The following is a 14,170-nucleotide window of genomic DNA, read 5'->3' as shown; positions in this document are numbered from 1 at the left end:
GTATTGGGTTTTCTCGCCGTTGAAATAAATAATAAGATCGTAAAAGTTTCCTGGCCCACTAGATCGCCAGATTTGACCGTGTGCGATTTCTTTTTGTGGGGCTACCTCAAAACTAAAGTGTTCACAACTCGACGAAGAACTGTAAATGAGTTCAAAACAGAGAATTCGGGATGAAATTAACAGTATTCCAGTTGAGATGTTGCAGCGGTCAATGAGGAATCTCCACCGCAGATTTCAAGAATGCATTCGTAGACAAGGACGCCACCTAAAGGATGTTGTTTTTAAAAAAATCATAAATTCCATCAGTGTTTCATAAATGGCAAGTTTTGATGTTTCATTTAATACAAAATAAAACCATTTTCTTCCATCACTCTTATTTTTTAGATTTTTTAAAAATTCCCGTTAATCTGTGTCACCCTGTATTAAAAGCAAGGATTATCAATCTGGAGTCGTCGAAGTTTAAAATTTACGAACACATCACAAAACACAACGAATACAACGAAATAAATAAGTTATGGAACAAACAACATCTGATAAGCCCTGAAACTATACTGAGGAAATATTTTTTTAATTCAGTACGTTGAAAGGTTTTGAATGGAGTAGCATTCGGCCGCTGGGATAAATTATTTCTTGTATAAAAAGGAAGCATTTAAAATTACCTTATTGCAGTACAAGTTAAGGAATGTTTTATTTCATTAGTTGGCACTACTTCGCTACGTCAGCTTGTCTTGATTTCTGCTTTCATTCGTGTAGTCGTGTGCGTGTCGTATCTTTTCTGCTCTTGTTGTTGACCCGTTGCTGTCGCACTTTCACGTTGTCCCTTACTAGAAATCAAACCAAAACATGGCAGACGTGGTGCAAGATGTCGTGGCTAATTTAACAGAAAATATAACGAACAGTAGTGCTAACGAAACCGGAAAAATTCCAGCAACCCCGGAAGGAATGGCAGTTGCATACAGTAGTCTCATTATTATGGCTCTTCTTCCCATATTCTTTGGGTCTTTCAGATCTGTCAAACACCATAAGGAACAAGCGGTAAGTTAGTTATGTGTCTCTTTAATTTATTTTGCATTTTTACTAATGTAATTATGCAATTGGGTGTTAATAGGTATAACTAAATATTTATATGTACTAAAGATTGTTGTAATTTGTGTATTAAAACAAGTTTTAAAAGTTAAAGCTGAAAGTCTCAGCTAACAAATACAGTACTTTGCATGGGTAGGGTACGATAAGCGGACCCGGTTTTTTATATCGAAGAATGTAGTCATCGATACATAATATTCGAATCTCAAATCCTAGACTATCAATCGATATAAAAGTATCTATAGTCCTCAATAACAATCATATGTTTTAAATTAAAATATGAATTTAATATTTACAGTGATCAAACAAATTATTATAACCAAAATTAGGAAAACTGAAGACAATCATATTTGCTCCTCTCACAGTTACAGTTGTTTGTTTCCCACAAAGTTCACATACGTTTTTCGGTACGAGTCCAACATGTTGAAGAATATGTCTTATAATTTTTCAAAGCATTGTCATGTAGTTTTCTAAAATTTAATGCCATTTTTAATAATAAAATGTTAGGCTAGTTATATAAAAATTGAAATATTACATTACGAGTATTATTTTAAAGTGTTTACAGCTGTTGATACAGATTAAAGTTAATTGTTCAAAATAATTAATCAGTATCGATTGATTATATCGAAGGTTATGATTAAGTAATATTGTTTTCCAATTTTGATATAAAAAACCGGGTCCGCTTATCGTACCCTACCCCTTTGCATTTTAAACCTTTTGATCCCAGTGTTGATATATACTGAAGGGCTGCAGTATAATAAGCATCCAACACTTGAATGATCGATAATATCGAATCATTGATATTCATGAGTAGAGAATCCTCAATATAACTTCTGGAACCAAATTAAGTTATAGGCATTTCAAATTAAGTATGAAGTTATTATAACACTATTGTGAATAAAAAACAATCTAGGCTATCAATATTTATAAATACAAAATGTAACAAATGAAACAATTTACATTTACTCAGTTTTTACTATTTTGAAGGTAAGCTGTGTCTGACAGAAATAAAACATGTACATAATCACTGTACACGCTGTAATTACTACACATGGACAGAGTTAGTGCCGGTAACAAGTATATCAGTGGTAACCTATCACTTGGATACTGTTATTTCAGTAACAGCTGGACTGGATGATTTGATGTTACCATAACGATTCTCTGGTTTTAGGTTACTTGTAACCAGTAGAAGCAGAGGCAATTTCGTGCAAGCAACTAAGTTAGGCTAGGAATGGACTATTATGCTATGGAATGTTATTATGCGATATAAGTAGGTTTAGATTAGGTTATCGTAAACATGTTAGTAGTACCAATGTTAAACATATCTTTTACAAGCGCTCACAAGATCTGAGCTAGAATTTGAGTACCATCTCGAGTGATGTTTTTCTTATTTTGCCAAAAGTGTTGGATGCCATTGAATGCCGTACTAATGGCCAGGGGGTATTTCTGATTGGTATTTCCCCCACCTCAAATCAAGTCCTAGATTGTTTAACTTCTCCAACGTTGTCAGATCACGTTGTACGATCTAGGACGTGATTTGGATCGGGCAAATAGATAAGAAATGCCCCTGGCCACCAGTGCGGGCTTCGGTGACACCTTCTGCATCACCCTGCCCTTCTGGTAAAATAAGAAAAACATCCCTCAATGTAGTACCCAAATTCAGACTTAGATCACGTGGGTGCTTGTAAAGGTTATCTTTAAGTTTTTATATTTATAAAACGCAAGTATGCATACCCTAATAAGAAATAGTAGATAATAGCTGTTTTGCAGATGTCCATGTTGGTTAAATCTAAAAAGTTCCCCTTTTTTGGGGGTGAAGGGGGTTTAATGATCCCCTTTTTATAATAGTTGTTCGATTGTTATAAATGTTTTTCTAAAACATGTTTTTGTGTCCATTTTCTGACAAATCTTTTAGAGGTTTTGTTTCTTAAAACATTTGTTGTAACAACTAAGAAATGTGCTTCTTATTGAATAAAACACAGGCCTATCATTTGTACTGGCGATATAGTAATTTAGTTAGCCTATCTATGACATATACAGTAACCAATATAAATTTTTAGTTGTAGAATTATGGAAGATTTCTCACCATAATTATGTCTCACAAAATCGTAATTTTGGTATAATGATTACTTTATCCACTTCACAATATATGTTGTTTTCGTAAAAGAAAAATTCTTTAAATTACATTAAAAAAAAAAAAAAAAAAAAAAAAAACAGAAAACAATTAGACTTTGCAAGGTTGAACAGTATTTTAATAATCTTGTAAAATGCACTAGTAGTTAAATGAGCCAACGATGCCTCTGGCCATCAGCACAGGCTACAACAGCGCCTGATAGCAATAAATGAAAGACATCGTACAAGATAGTGCAGATCAGCAAAATATGAAATTCCATATGGCTGATCACTAATGCTGGTTGAGAGCAGCAGAAAAATATTTCAAATTCACCTAACCATATTATTCTTTGTAGTATGACAGTGGTCGCTACTGTACAATTGCACAAACAGTTTAAACAGCACTACGAAGTAAAATTAAAAAAAACATTGTGTTTTCTGATCATTCTTAAAAATAAGTGTTATACTTTAAGGTGCACTCGCAACACAAATTTTTACATTGTGAATACACAGAAAAACATGAATCACTAGCACCACCAAAGAGATAAACAACTATTCTGATTCAGTAGGTACTGATTTTTGACTACACCACCAACTCTCTAGCCAATCAGGAAAAACAGCGTTTAAATGCCCAAAGAAGTTGTGCAATAGCCAATAGGACCAAAATAACAAAGGAAAAATCAATGAATAATTTTCACCACGGAGGATGAATAAATTTCACTGTAGAGGTAGAAATCCTGGGCTAAATGACGAAAAACAGAAAAAAAAGTTCTGAAAATGTCTTAAATTATCCTCAAATTCAGTTGGTATACCTAATCGTTTTGCTCAAATTCTCATGTGAATATTGACAACCCTGTTATGCCCTCCTGTTTTACCTACCCCACTATAACTTTGAGATATAACCTAAAATTAAAACACGTTTTTTGCAATGTATGAATGTATGTGACTCCCTAAGAAATCTTTCTGGAAATAAAATTATACTATTTGAAGAAATTGTTAAAAGTGGTTTTATATCATTTTAGGTAATGTGGCTAAAGTAAACACTATCCCTGATATTTTTCTTGTAAAGTGTATATTTGTTCAAATCTTAAAACAATGAAGTATTCTGAAAAGTTTTTCAGAATAACCAATTTAAAAATTGTTGGTACTGTTCAGGTGTTACTCTTCTTTTCTATATAGAAAAAAGGAGAGACCGATTCTCTTTCAGCTTTATTCTACATGTTTTCATGTGCCACTGGCCTGTGTGAGATTTTTTTCAAACACAAGGAGAGTGGATTTTTATATTAAAAGATCAACAGTACTTCAAGCAAGATTTGAATCTGCACTATCTTTCTTGAACTTAAAAGTCCAACACCTTAGACCACTCGGTTACCGATTCTCCCATTAATGTAGTTTTTGTAGACTGAAAATACCCTTTCATAACAATAATATTGGGAATAATTGGAAGTTTAATAATTTTCTAGGTGTTTACCAATTTTTGTCCAAGAAAACCTACTGCCTTATATACTGGTCTTAGGAATGCAAGTAACAATCATCCAACTGAGCATAATTTTTTAAAATTAATGTAAATGTTTAAGCGTTTTAAAATTGAATGAGTAGTGACAAATAAAAAACGTTTGATTGTTTGTTTCAGGAATCAGGAGAACAGCCTGAGACTATGTCACATAAAGACGCTGCCATGTTTCCTTTAATAGCTAGTGCCGCTTTGTTTGGTCTCTACATTTTCTTTAAGGTTAGTTATATTACCAACAGTAGTTGTTTTTTTCCTTTATTATTATTATTATCAGAATATTTGTGGTTTAGCCAAGAGTCACAGGTGAATATAAAAATTTCAATTATTTATTTCAAAGTTTGTTTTGATCAGCTACACAGAATATAATATACAAGGTATGTTCAAAAATGAATGGAAATTTTAAGTTTTTGAAAAAAAGATTTTTCAGTCTACATTAATGTTGTTACCTTCAAACAGTCACCATTAAATATTATGCACTTCTGTCAGCACTTATTCTTCTATTATTAGCTCTTTGTTTCAATGTCATCTATGCTTGTAAAACAACAGCCCTTAAGAATTCTGTTTATTTTGGAAATAAATAATGTTACACAGACCCGTGTCTGGAGAATGTAGAGGCTGAAGCATCTTAACAGTACTGTTTTTGACCAAAAAATTCATGAACAAACAATGAAGTGTGGGCAGGTGCATTGTCATGATGCAAAAGCCATGGATTTTTTTCCACAAAATGGGGAGTTTTTTATATTACTTAAAGCAAACGGTTGTAAGATGCAGATAGTACTCCTCATTGACCGTTTAAACCTTGTGGCAAGAATTCATGATGCATTATCTCATTCAAATCGAAAATCACAGTGATTGTAACCTTCATGATCGACTGCACTTGTCAAGTCTGTTTCGGTCTTGGCGATCCAGAATGTCTCCTGGAATGATTATGCCGTAGTTTCAGCATCATATCCATAAACCCATGTTTTGTAACCTGTTATAAAATTTTCTTTCATCAATTAATAAAAAATTGTGTATTCCAATAAGAAGAGCTCCTCCTTCACGCTCCTCCTTCACTGTTACAACATGTTTCAATTATTCTTTATCGTCCTTGACTTAATTTAGTGACTCTTGAACAACTTCCATCAACTGCTGTTCAAAATTTAACAATTTTGGTGCAATACATTTCATACGCAAAATGATTGAAAAAATTTGCATGGCATGAGCCAATTGACATGCTAACATCATCAGTGACTTCTCCAATCATAATTCCGCAGTCGTTCATAACCATCTACCACCATCATGGGTTGATGGTGTGGTGGAGCAAAGAACCAATTCCAATCCAAACTTCCGATGAGGTATGGCCCACAAGGATTCAGTAGATAATTTTAAATGTAAGCATAGGTTGCACATCATTTTTAAGATCTGGTCAAGCAAAGAAGAATGCCACAAACCTCAAAAGGATTATTCATTAAAAAAAAAGTTTATTCAAAGATTTTGGAAATAAGCCGTAACATTAAGCTGAAAATTTGAAATTTGCATTTGTTAATTTTATTTAAAATTACATTTACAAAGTGGTTTGTAATCATATGAATATAAAATCACTTATTGTGAATGTTAAGACTCATATGACAGCAGGTCATAGCAGGTATTAACCCTTCCCACGCGACAAATGAATATATCCGTTAGGTCTATTTTTGACCGAAACGCAGTAAACGGATATATCCTTCAAAGTCTATTTTGTGTTATTTAATAAATTGTAGTTGCCGTGGAATCTGCTAGAGTTCAAGGGAGTGTTGAATACTTGTTCCGAAAAGCAGATGTTACAGTTTGAACCTCATTGGCGTGTCGCAGTGGTGGGAGGCCGTGGCTTTGTCTCTCGTGGCGTGATTTAGCCTCAGTCTGCGGTAAACGGATATATCCCGGCACGGGATATTTTAGTGTTTAACGCTGTTTTGCCATATTTTCTTATTTACTATACGTGTTCCTGTTGTATTTAGCATTATATTATCTTTTTATTTTGTTATTACTTTATTTGTTGTGTCGTTATAGGCCTATATTGTTCTATGCAATGGCGAATCCTGACGATTTTTGTAAAATTTGAAAATTTATTAAAAAATATAGGGGTCTGATTATTTTGTAATACTGTATTATTTTTTATTCGTAATAGCCACCACTAACTAAAATAAAAATTAGAGATGGTAAAATGTAAAAAACTTTTAAAGTTAATTACGCGTTATGAGTCAAAATTGAAAGATAAATTCCGCGTGGGAAGGGTTAAAACTGTTTGAAAGGCAAAATAAGCTAGAAAAATTTATTTCTGACGTGGGCAAAACCTTAATGTGTTGTTATTGTTCAACTAATGGGCAAAGTTCTACTGATAGAAAAAACAAGCAATCTCTGAGAACCTTCCAATGTTTAGGTAGTGACTCCCATATTAGTTAGTAACTCCTAAATTAATTAGCAATAACAAAATGATGGCCATTGAGGTCTCTTGATCCAAATGATCCCTTTATGAATAAGGCATTGCTTATTTGCTTGTAATAATTTCAGTGTAGTTCAAAAGGGAAGAAAACCTTTAAAAACAATATTTTATCAACATTATTGAATAAAGAAATTAACTAATCATTAGCTTTAACTACATAATTTTTGTTAAATAACACTGGACTGGTTCCAAAATTTTTTCAGCTTATTTTAATAATCTTTGAGTAATCAGCATTTTAAATTTAACTATTCTTTTGAAATGTGGTTTGCGTCATTCTGAAGAATGACCATCCTGAATGCTTGACCATCCCTTTAAAACATGTAAACCTATGCTTACATTTAAAATTATGTACTGAATACTCGTGGGCTGTCTCACATCGAAGGTACAGAGTCTGTAAGAATGTAAAATATTTTTTATAGGATCATGTAAAATATATGAGTATAGTGTGTTACCTAAAAAAATGTTTCTTGGGAGACAGTACAGTATTATTTTGATTATTCACAATTAGATTGAGCTACATAAACGATATTTAGATTTCATTGCTAAAAATACTTGCCATTTTACATCCTACTGACTAGAGCTGCGAGTCCCACCCACATGATAACATCAGCTGGCTACATAAAAAGTAATATTTTACGTAATTTATTATGATGGATAAGATTAGAAAGAGATAACAACCTAGTCAAAGTTTCAGGTGAAAATGTTTTTTCACATCATAATTGTGATACTGCTACCCGGACTTTCAGTCTTATCATAACATGTCAGTAAGTTAATTATATTGTAAATGAACTGTAATAGCCTGTATAAATATAATTGTAGAGTAGTTCCAGAAAGCAATGCATCTAAATATGTATTGGGTTGGTCAGGTTGAGTAATTTAGGAAACCGGGTTCATAATGTGAAAACCTTACCTTAACATAAGTGTACTTCCTTATACTTTTATGTGTATTTTTTCCAAAATATATTTCATAGCCTGAAATGTATTTGATATACGAAAATATTTGAGTTTTAGCAGTGCTTGTGGGGTTTTGTATTAGTATTGATTGAAACATGATTAGGAGGCCAAAAAGTTATATAATTTATCTTCTTCATAAAAAGTGGAATGTAAGATTGAAAGCATCAGGTAAATTCCTAGGCTTTTTCTAACCATCTTCTTCTGTTTGAAGTGGGGTTGTTGAACAATTTTGGATTGGAAAATTAAGTAACACCAGGGCTTACTTTGAATATGGCACAGTACAATATTTTTGTGGTCCCTGCCAAAAAATTCAGAAGACCTAAGTATTGCACAAGTTTCTTATTTAATTCTGGAAAAAGATATATTTATTTTTGCTTTATCCTGGCATTCATTGCAAGAGCCTATCAGACACAATCACTTTTTGTGTTATAGTTTTGTGAGTGCCCAAGAAGGTGTCTACTGACATTTTATGTTCTCATCTGTGTGAAACAACTGGCTGACTGTTCTTTATCTGACTTTTATTTAAAATTTCTTATTTGATACTTAGCAGTTGTAAAAATTATTGAAAAGTTTTTATATTTTAGAATCATTGACTTTTACACCAGTGTTATGTCCAGGTCAAGTAATGTGCTATTAAGATTTTAATTTATTGGATTTATATCAAACAAAACCATAAAAAACTCATTTAATAAAATTTTGAACTGGTTAAGTGATATTCCACTATAGCCTAATATAATTTCTTCATTAATGGCCATTCCCTAATGAAATGTATTTGTTTCAGCTGTTTTCTAAGGAATATATCAACCTACTGTTAACAGGATACTTTTTCTTCCTAGGAATTTTTGCACTTTGTCATCTTATGAGGTAGGCTTTGAAATGACAATATAAATATTTATAATTTCTTTTATATGGAAAACAATGAGATGCATTAGTTCTAATGTTATCACATCATGTATGATGTTGTGTTGTAATGATGTGTGTTATGTCGGTAAAAGTACCTTATATTAATATTAATCTATTTAGTAACACTATTATAACACTATAATATTTAAAGAATTTTCCAATTGCTCCAAGAGTCTACTATAATATTAATCTAGTTAGAAAATACTTTTTGTGTCTTGATATTTGTTAATAAAAATTATCTTTTATCAGAAAAGAAGCTACTACATGCTTGTGAGAACTTTAGGATGCAAAATATATTTCTCTTCGTTATGAATGTTTAATTATGTAATGTAAGGGTATTTGTATAATATAAGCAATTATACGTCCTTGATATATAAGCAAAGCAAATTGAGGAAGCATGTGATTGGCAGTGACACCGGTGTGAAATTGTCAATGGATTCCACCAAGGAGTTTCCTCTCACTACCCCCACTGTACTTTATAGTCAGTTCCCACCACAAACTGAAGCGAGGGAAGAAAATGGCGGGTGACAGTGACAATCATTGAAACCTAACCTATAAATTTACTAATGAAATCTGTTTGCTAAATAAAACAATCTATGGGTAGGAACATTGCATAACTAAATATAAATTTATCGTTTATAACGGAACAAAATTAAGCCATAAATGTCAAAACATCATAGCTGGCTATTATCGGCAGCAGATTTGATAAAAAAAATCTCAGGTCACAAAATTAGATTAATTATATGTCATAATGTAGCGTATATTGTGTACTTTTATGTGGTATATGTCTTAACCTGGACTCATTTTGTATTTTGTTTTATAGATTTCGGACTGTCTACGTGCAAATCTAAGATTTCAAACTGATTGGTAGCCTAATAAAAAAAACTCAGTGCATAACACCAGATGTATTATGTCATAATGCAGTACTTAGGTGTATTGTGTACTTTGACTTGGTATATATATATCATCTTGGAGCTGTTTTGTATTTTTGTGGAAAACGTAAAAGTTCGGAAAATACATGCAAATCTAAGAACACAAACTCATTGGTAGCTCAATAAAGCTTTTCTCAGAGCATAAAACCAGATTTATTTTATGTTATTTTGTATTGTATATTACATACTTTTACGTGATAAATGTATATTGCTGGAGCCCTTTTGTATCTTTGAAGAAAGAATTTGGTCCGTCTACATGCAAATCTGTGAATCTTTGTTATGGTTTTCAAATCTGCCGCAGAAAATAGCCAGCTATGATGTTGTGACTTTTATGGTTTATTTTTGTTCCAGCAGCTGCTGATTGTGTAATTATAAACAATACATTTTTATTTAGTTATGTAATGTTCCATCCTTTAGATTGTTTTTATTTAGCAAACAGATACTTACTTACCTATATAACTTACTAACTTACTTCATTTGTAAGTTTATAGGTTATATTTCAAGGACTGTCTATGTATTATGAATTGGAAAACTTAACAATAAAGTAAGAAATGGACTGCGTAAGCCTAGGGGTTAAGTTGTTAATATATCAATGTTGAATCCAACTATTATCATATTTGTTACAATGTAAAATGCAAACATGGTTTTGATGTAAGTACAGTCCATTTCCCTAGTAAAAAAAGCTAAAATAGTATTAAAAAGGGCATAAAGAATAATAATTTTGTTTTATTAGTAATAAATTTACTATTACTAAAAAAAATGGAACTAAACTTACTGAATATAGTATTTATAACAGATAAAACACAGCTTTCAGTCAAGTAGAGCTTTACCCAAAATAACCTTGATAGTCTACTATTTTATACAGAAAAGAAAAAAAAACATCTTTCCTATAGTAATTGTAACATAGCCTGAAACATGATGTATAGTGAGTGGGTATGTTCTAGTCCATTGATAAGCTCGCTGGTGCCTGCAGCAATACCCAATGTTCCATTCCATCTGCGCTTCACCAAGGGCAGCGGGGAGGAGCAAGAGTATCTCGTAGACTACAACTTCACATCACATGATCTAGTGTGTCTAGCCTGCTGCTCTGTTATAGGAGCTTGGTACATTGTTAAAAAGGTAAAATTGTACATGTCAAGTTATTAAAATATCATCAGTAATATTATGCCTATTGAATTTTATTTTATAAATTTTGTATGAATATGAGTAAATTATCCATCTAGATGTTACTTTGTCACGGTGTAGGAGTGTAGATTGGATTACCACCGCCACCTTAGCATTAGGATTCTGTGACTCAGTACCCAAGAATAAAGGTGTATGTCCAGTCAAGATAATAATCATTCCATATTTCTTCCAGTGTAATCTCAAATGTGCGTTGCAATTCAAAATTCTGTCAGTTTAGAATTACGGTATGTAATTAGATTTTTTGTACAAAAACTATCAGCTTGATTTCATTGAAGTTCTCAAACAACTTCTTAAAGTTTGCATTGAATACAACGAGAGTAATTTAAGTAAATCATAAAAGAAGAGGGCCTACAACCGAGCCTTGTGGTTCTTTACTTTAACAAAATTTAGGGGATCCAAGTGACTTTAAAACCAGCACAGGTTGGCTAAAACTTTTAAATCTCAACACGGAATAAAATAACTTAATTACAGCTCTGCCGAAGAAGATTTCAGAACTAAATTTATGAATTTTGTTTCTACCAATGGCTTGAAGAGAGAAGATGTTTACAACTGTGATAAACTGAGAGGCTGTACTGCGAAAATCCCTTGGTTATCCACTGCTACTCCAGTATTAAAGATTAGTAAGGAGTGTATTATATACAGGGATAGTCTGTGCAAATGCTAGTGGAGACCATACGCTTCCATTGAAGAGATGTTTTTCCCACCCAACAGGATTCAGCCAAATGGATCAGGGTGTTATTGAAAAAGAATATACAGGAAACAAGTGCTGTGCAGGCATCTTTTGGAGGAAGATAATGAGAAAAGTGTTATTCAGTTTTCAAAAAAGTAGAACTTAAAAAACACATGCTGCATGTTAGCAGATTCCTGGGACTTGCTAACAAAAGAAAATGTAATGAAAGTGTAGAATAAACTTTGGCAAGAATATAAACAATTAAATGTTGACACCGAAGAAAATCAGTCTGAAACGCTTGAGAGTGTGTTATGCCAGTTCATTCCAGATTTCAAGAATGCAACAAAACTAATACTGTGGAAAAGTTGGATCTCAATAAAAATGACATGGGCTACGATATTCTGGATCATAACGACAAATTTAATTTAAATGAAGAGTAATGACTGCAAAGAAGACGCAACAGATGACGTTGTACCTTAACGTTCTGAAGCATTTACGTCGTTAGAAACAGAGATGTCGTGGTACGAAGGGCAGCCCGAATGCAGTCAAGTTCAGCTCTGATTGAAGCGAATAAAAGATTTGGCTGGCAGATAACGAATTTCGAAAATTCACACAACTCAAAATCTTAAAATATTTTAGTAATTTCATACAATTGTGTTTATTTTCTTGTGTATACATATATACATAATTTGTAATTATGAAGTTATTATTTTTTTGTAAAATGAGTGCAATTTTTACATATGTAAGTACCTACATAAAGTGTTTATTTTTATTTATCCTACCATTTTAGTGTAACTAGGAATTTCTGGCATATGTTTGAAAACTGAATAAATTGGAAATAGCAACCTCCTAGTCCTAATTAGTTCTGGGTTTTGACACTGCTATATTTTTACTTAATACTTCCTAATGGTTTTTTCACAACATTTGTTGTTTCAAAGCTATGTTTTAATTTACTGGATCCATTTAAGGAAATTAAACATAACTGGGTAGATCCGATAGGAAGAAAAGGATCAAGAATTTTTGTGTGCTTGTTTCAAATTTAACACTCTTACATAAACAATATATTCATAAATATAAGAACTGAGAGAGTTGTATTAACAAACCATTAAAATATTTACTAGTATAATTGAAACAAAATAAAAGTCTGTTGAAAACATTTTAATTGTAACATATTTTTGACGAACTACACAATTAAGTGTTCCTATGCTGAAGATAAAATCCAGATAAGGTACATAATATGTATTTATTATTGAACTCAGTATGTATATCAAAGGAACTAATAACAGATTGTGCTATTGAGCAATATAAGACAGTAAGATTATGTTACTGAACTTAAGATGGCATACTTTGTGCTATAGAGAGTTGTTGGAGTATGTATAAACTTGTATTTGAGTTCTTGTTAACAAAATTCAGGTTATTAAAATTCCTTATGAAATCCATTTTGAACAAAATGAGTAGCTATTGAGATTGTGTTTAAAGAAATGTGATTCTGATGAAAATATGTGTTACTAAACTTTTATACATTTTATTGAAGTAAAATGTAAGTGCTAATTTACATTTTTAAATGTACAGCGGATCATATTACGAAGGTACAGTACTTATTATGTTGAGTTTTACAAGGAAGGCATTGGAGTTAGAAGCTATCAAGTAGCCAATGAATTTAGTTATTAACAGTTCCTTTGATTGTTCCCCAATTATGTCAAATCAAATGTATCTTTAATTATAGTATTTTGAAATCTTGCAAACTTTACTCATTGTAAAAGTAATTATTTTTTGTGTTTTAGCACTGGATAGCCAACAATCTATTTGGGATTGCATTTGCCATAAATGGTGTAGAATTGCTCCATCTCAACAAAGTTGTTACCGGCTGTATTCTGCTGTGTGGACTTTTTGTTTACGATATCTTCTGGGTGTTTGGGACCAATGTCATGGTCACTGTCGCCAAGTCTTTTGAGGCACCAATAAAATGTGAGTAATGCATTTCTTGAGGACAAAATTTGAGAAAGTATAAAGTGATGCAGTATGTTCACTATAATACACATTGCTTTAGATGAAGCGTCTTTTAGTCGCACTGTGGGTGTACATAACAGTTACTTTAGCAACAAATACATTAAATAAAAGAAATCCAAGAAAGACGTTTTTGCTGAAGTTGTACTAGGTTAGAGTGTTAATAAGTAATCTCACATCGGACGATGGTGGTGAATTTCACCAATAAGACGTGATCAGTTGTTTTCAGTATTTTGTGTGACTGCTAAAATTGTAAACTGGTAGGCTTCATTATACACTTCTTGAGTGCACAAAAAACCTCCTAAGACTTCTGTGCTTGCTTAGTAGAAAAAGAGAATACATATTTA

At 32.2% G+C, this 14,170-nt stretch overlaps 1 protein-coding gene across 2 annotated transcripts in view; it reads left to right on the top strand.

Moving 5' to 3' along the window:
* The first annotated feature begins 744 nt into the window (after nt 1–744).
* The window catches only part of LOC124354863 (minor histocompatibility antigen H13), a 31,917-nt gene continuing 18,491 nt past the window's right edge, over nt 745–14,170 (top strand). The window contains exons 1-5 of one of the 2 annotated variants that reach the window (XM_046805622.1): nt 745–1,035; nt 4,829–4,927; nt 8,908–8,990; nt 10,906–11,080; nt 13,601–13,784. In XM_046805622.1, the coding sequence (XP_046661578.1) occupies nt 844–1,035; nt 4,829–4,927; nt 8,908–8,990; nt 10,906–11,080; nt 13,601–13,784 (733 nt within the window). In that variant the 5' untranslated portion in view covers nt 745–843. The remainder of the gene's footprint in view (nt 1,036–4,828; nt 4,928–8,907; nt 8,991–10,905; nt 11,081–13,600; nt 13,785–14,170) is intronic. The other variant, XM_046805623.1, reaches the window with a different exon arrangement.

The sequence above is a fragment of the Homalodisca vitripennis genome, chromosome 2, assembly GCF_021130785.1.
Source record: "Homalodisca vitripennis isolate AUS2020 chromosome 2, UT_GWSS_2.1, whole genome shotgun sequence".
NCBI lineage: Eukaryota > Metazoa > Arthropoda > Insecta > Hemiptera > Cicadellidae > Homalodisca > Homalodisca vitripennis.
The sequence above is the reverse complement of the archived record's forward strand: the minus strand, read 5'-3'. Positions and strand labels throughout refer to the sequence as shown.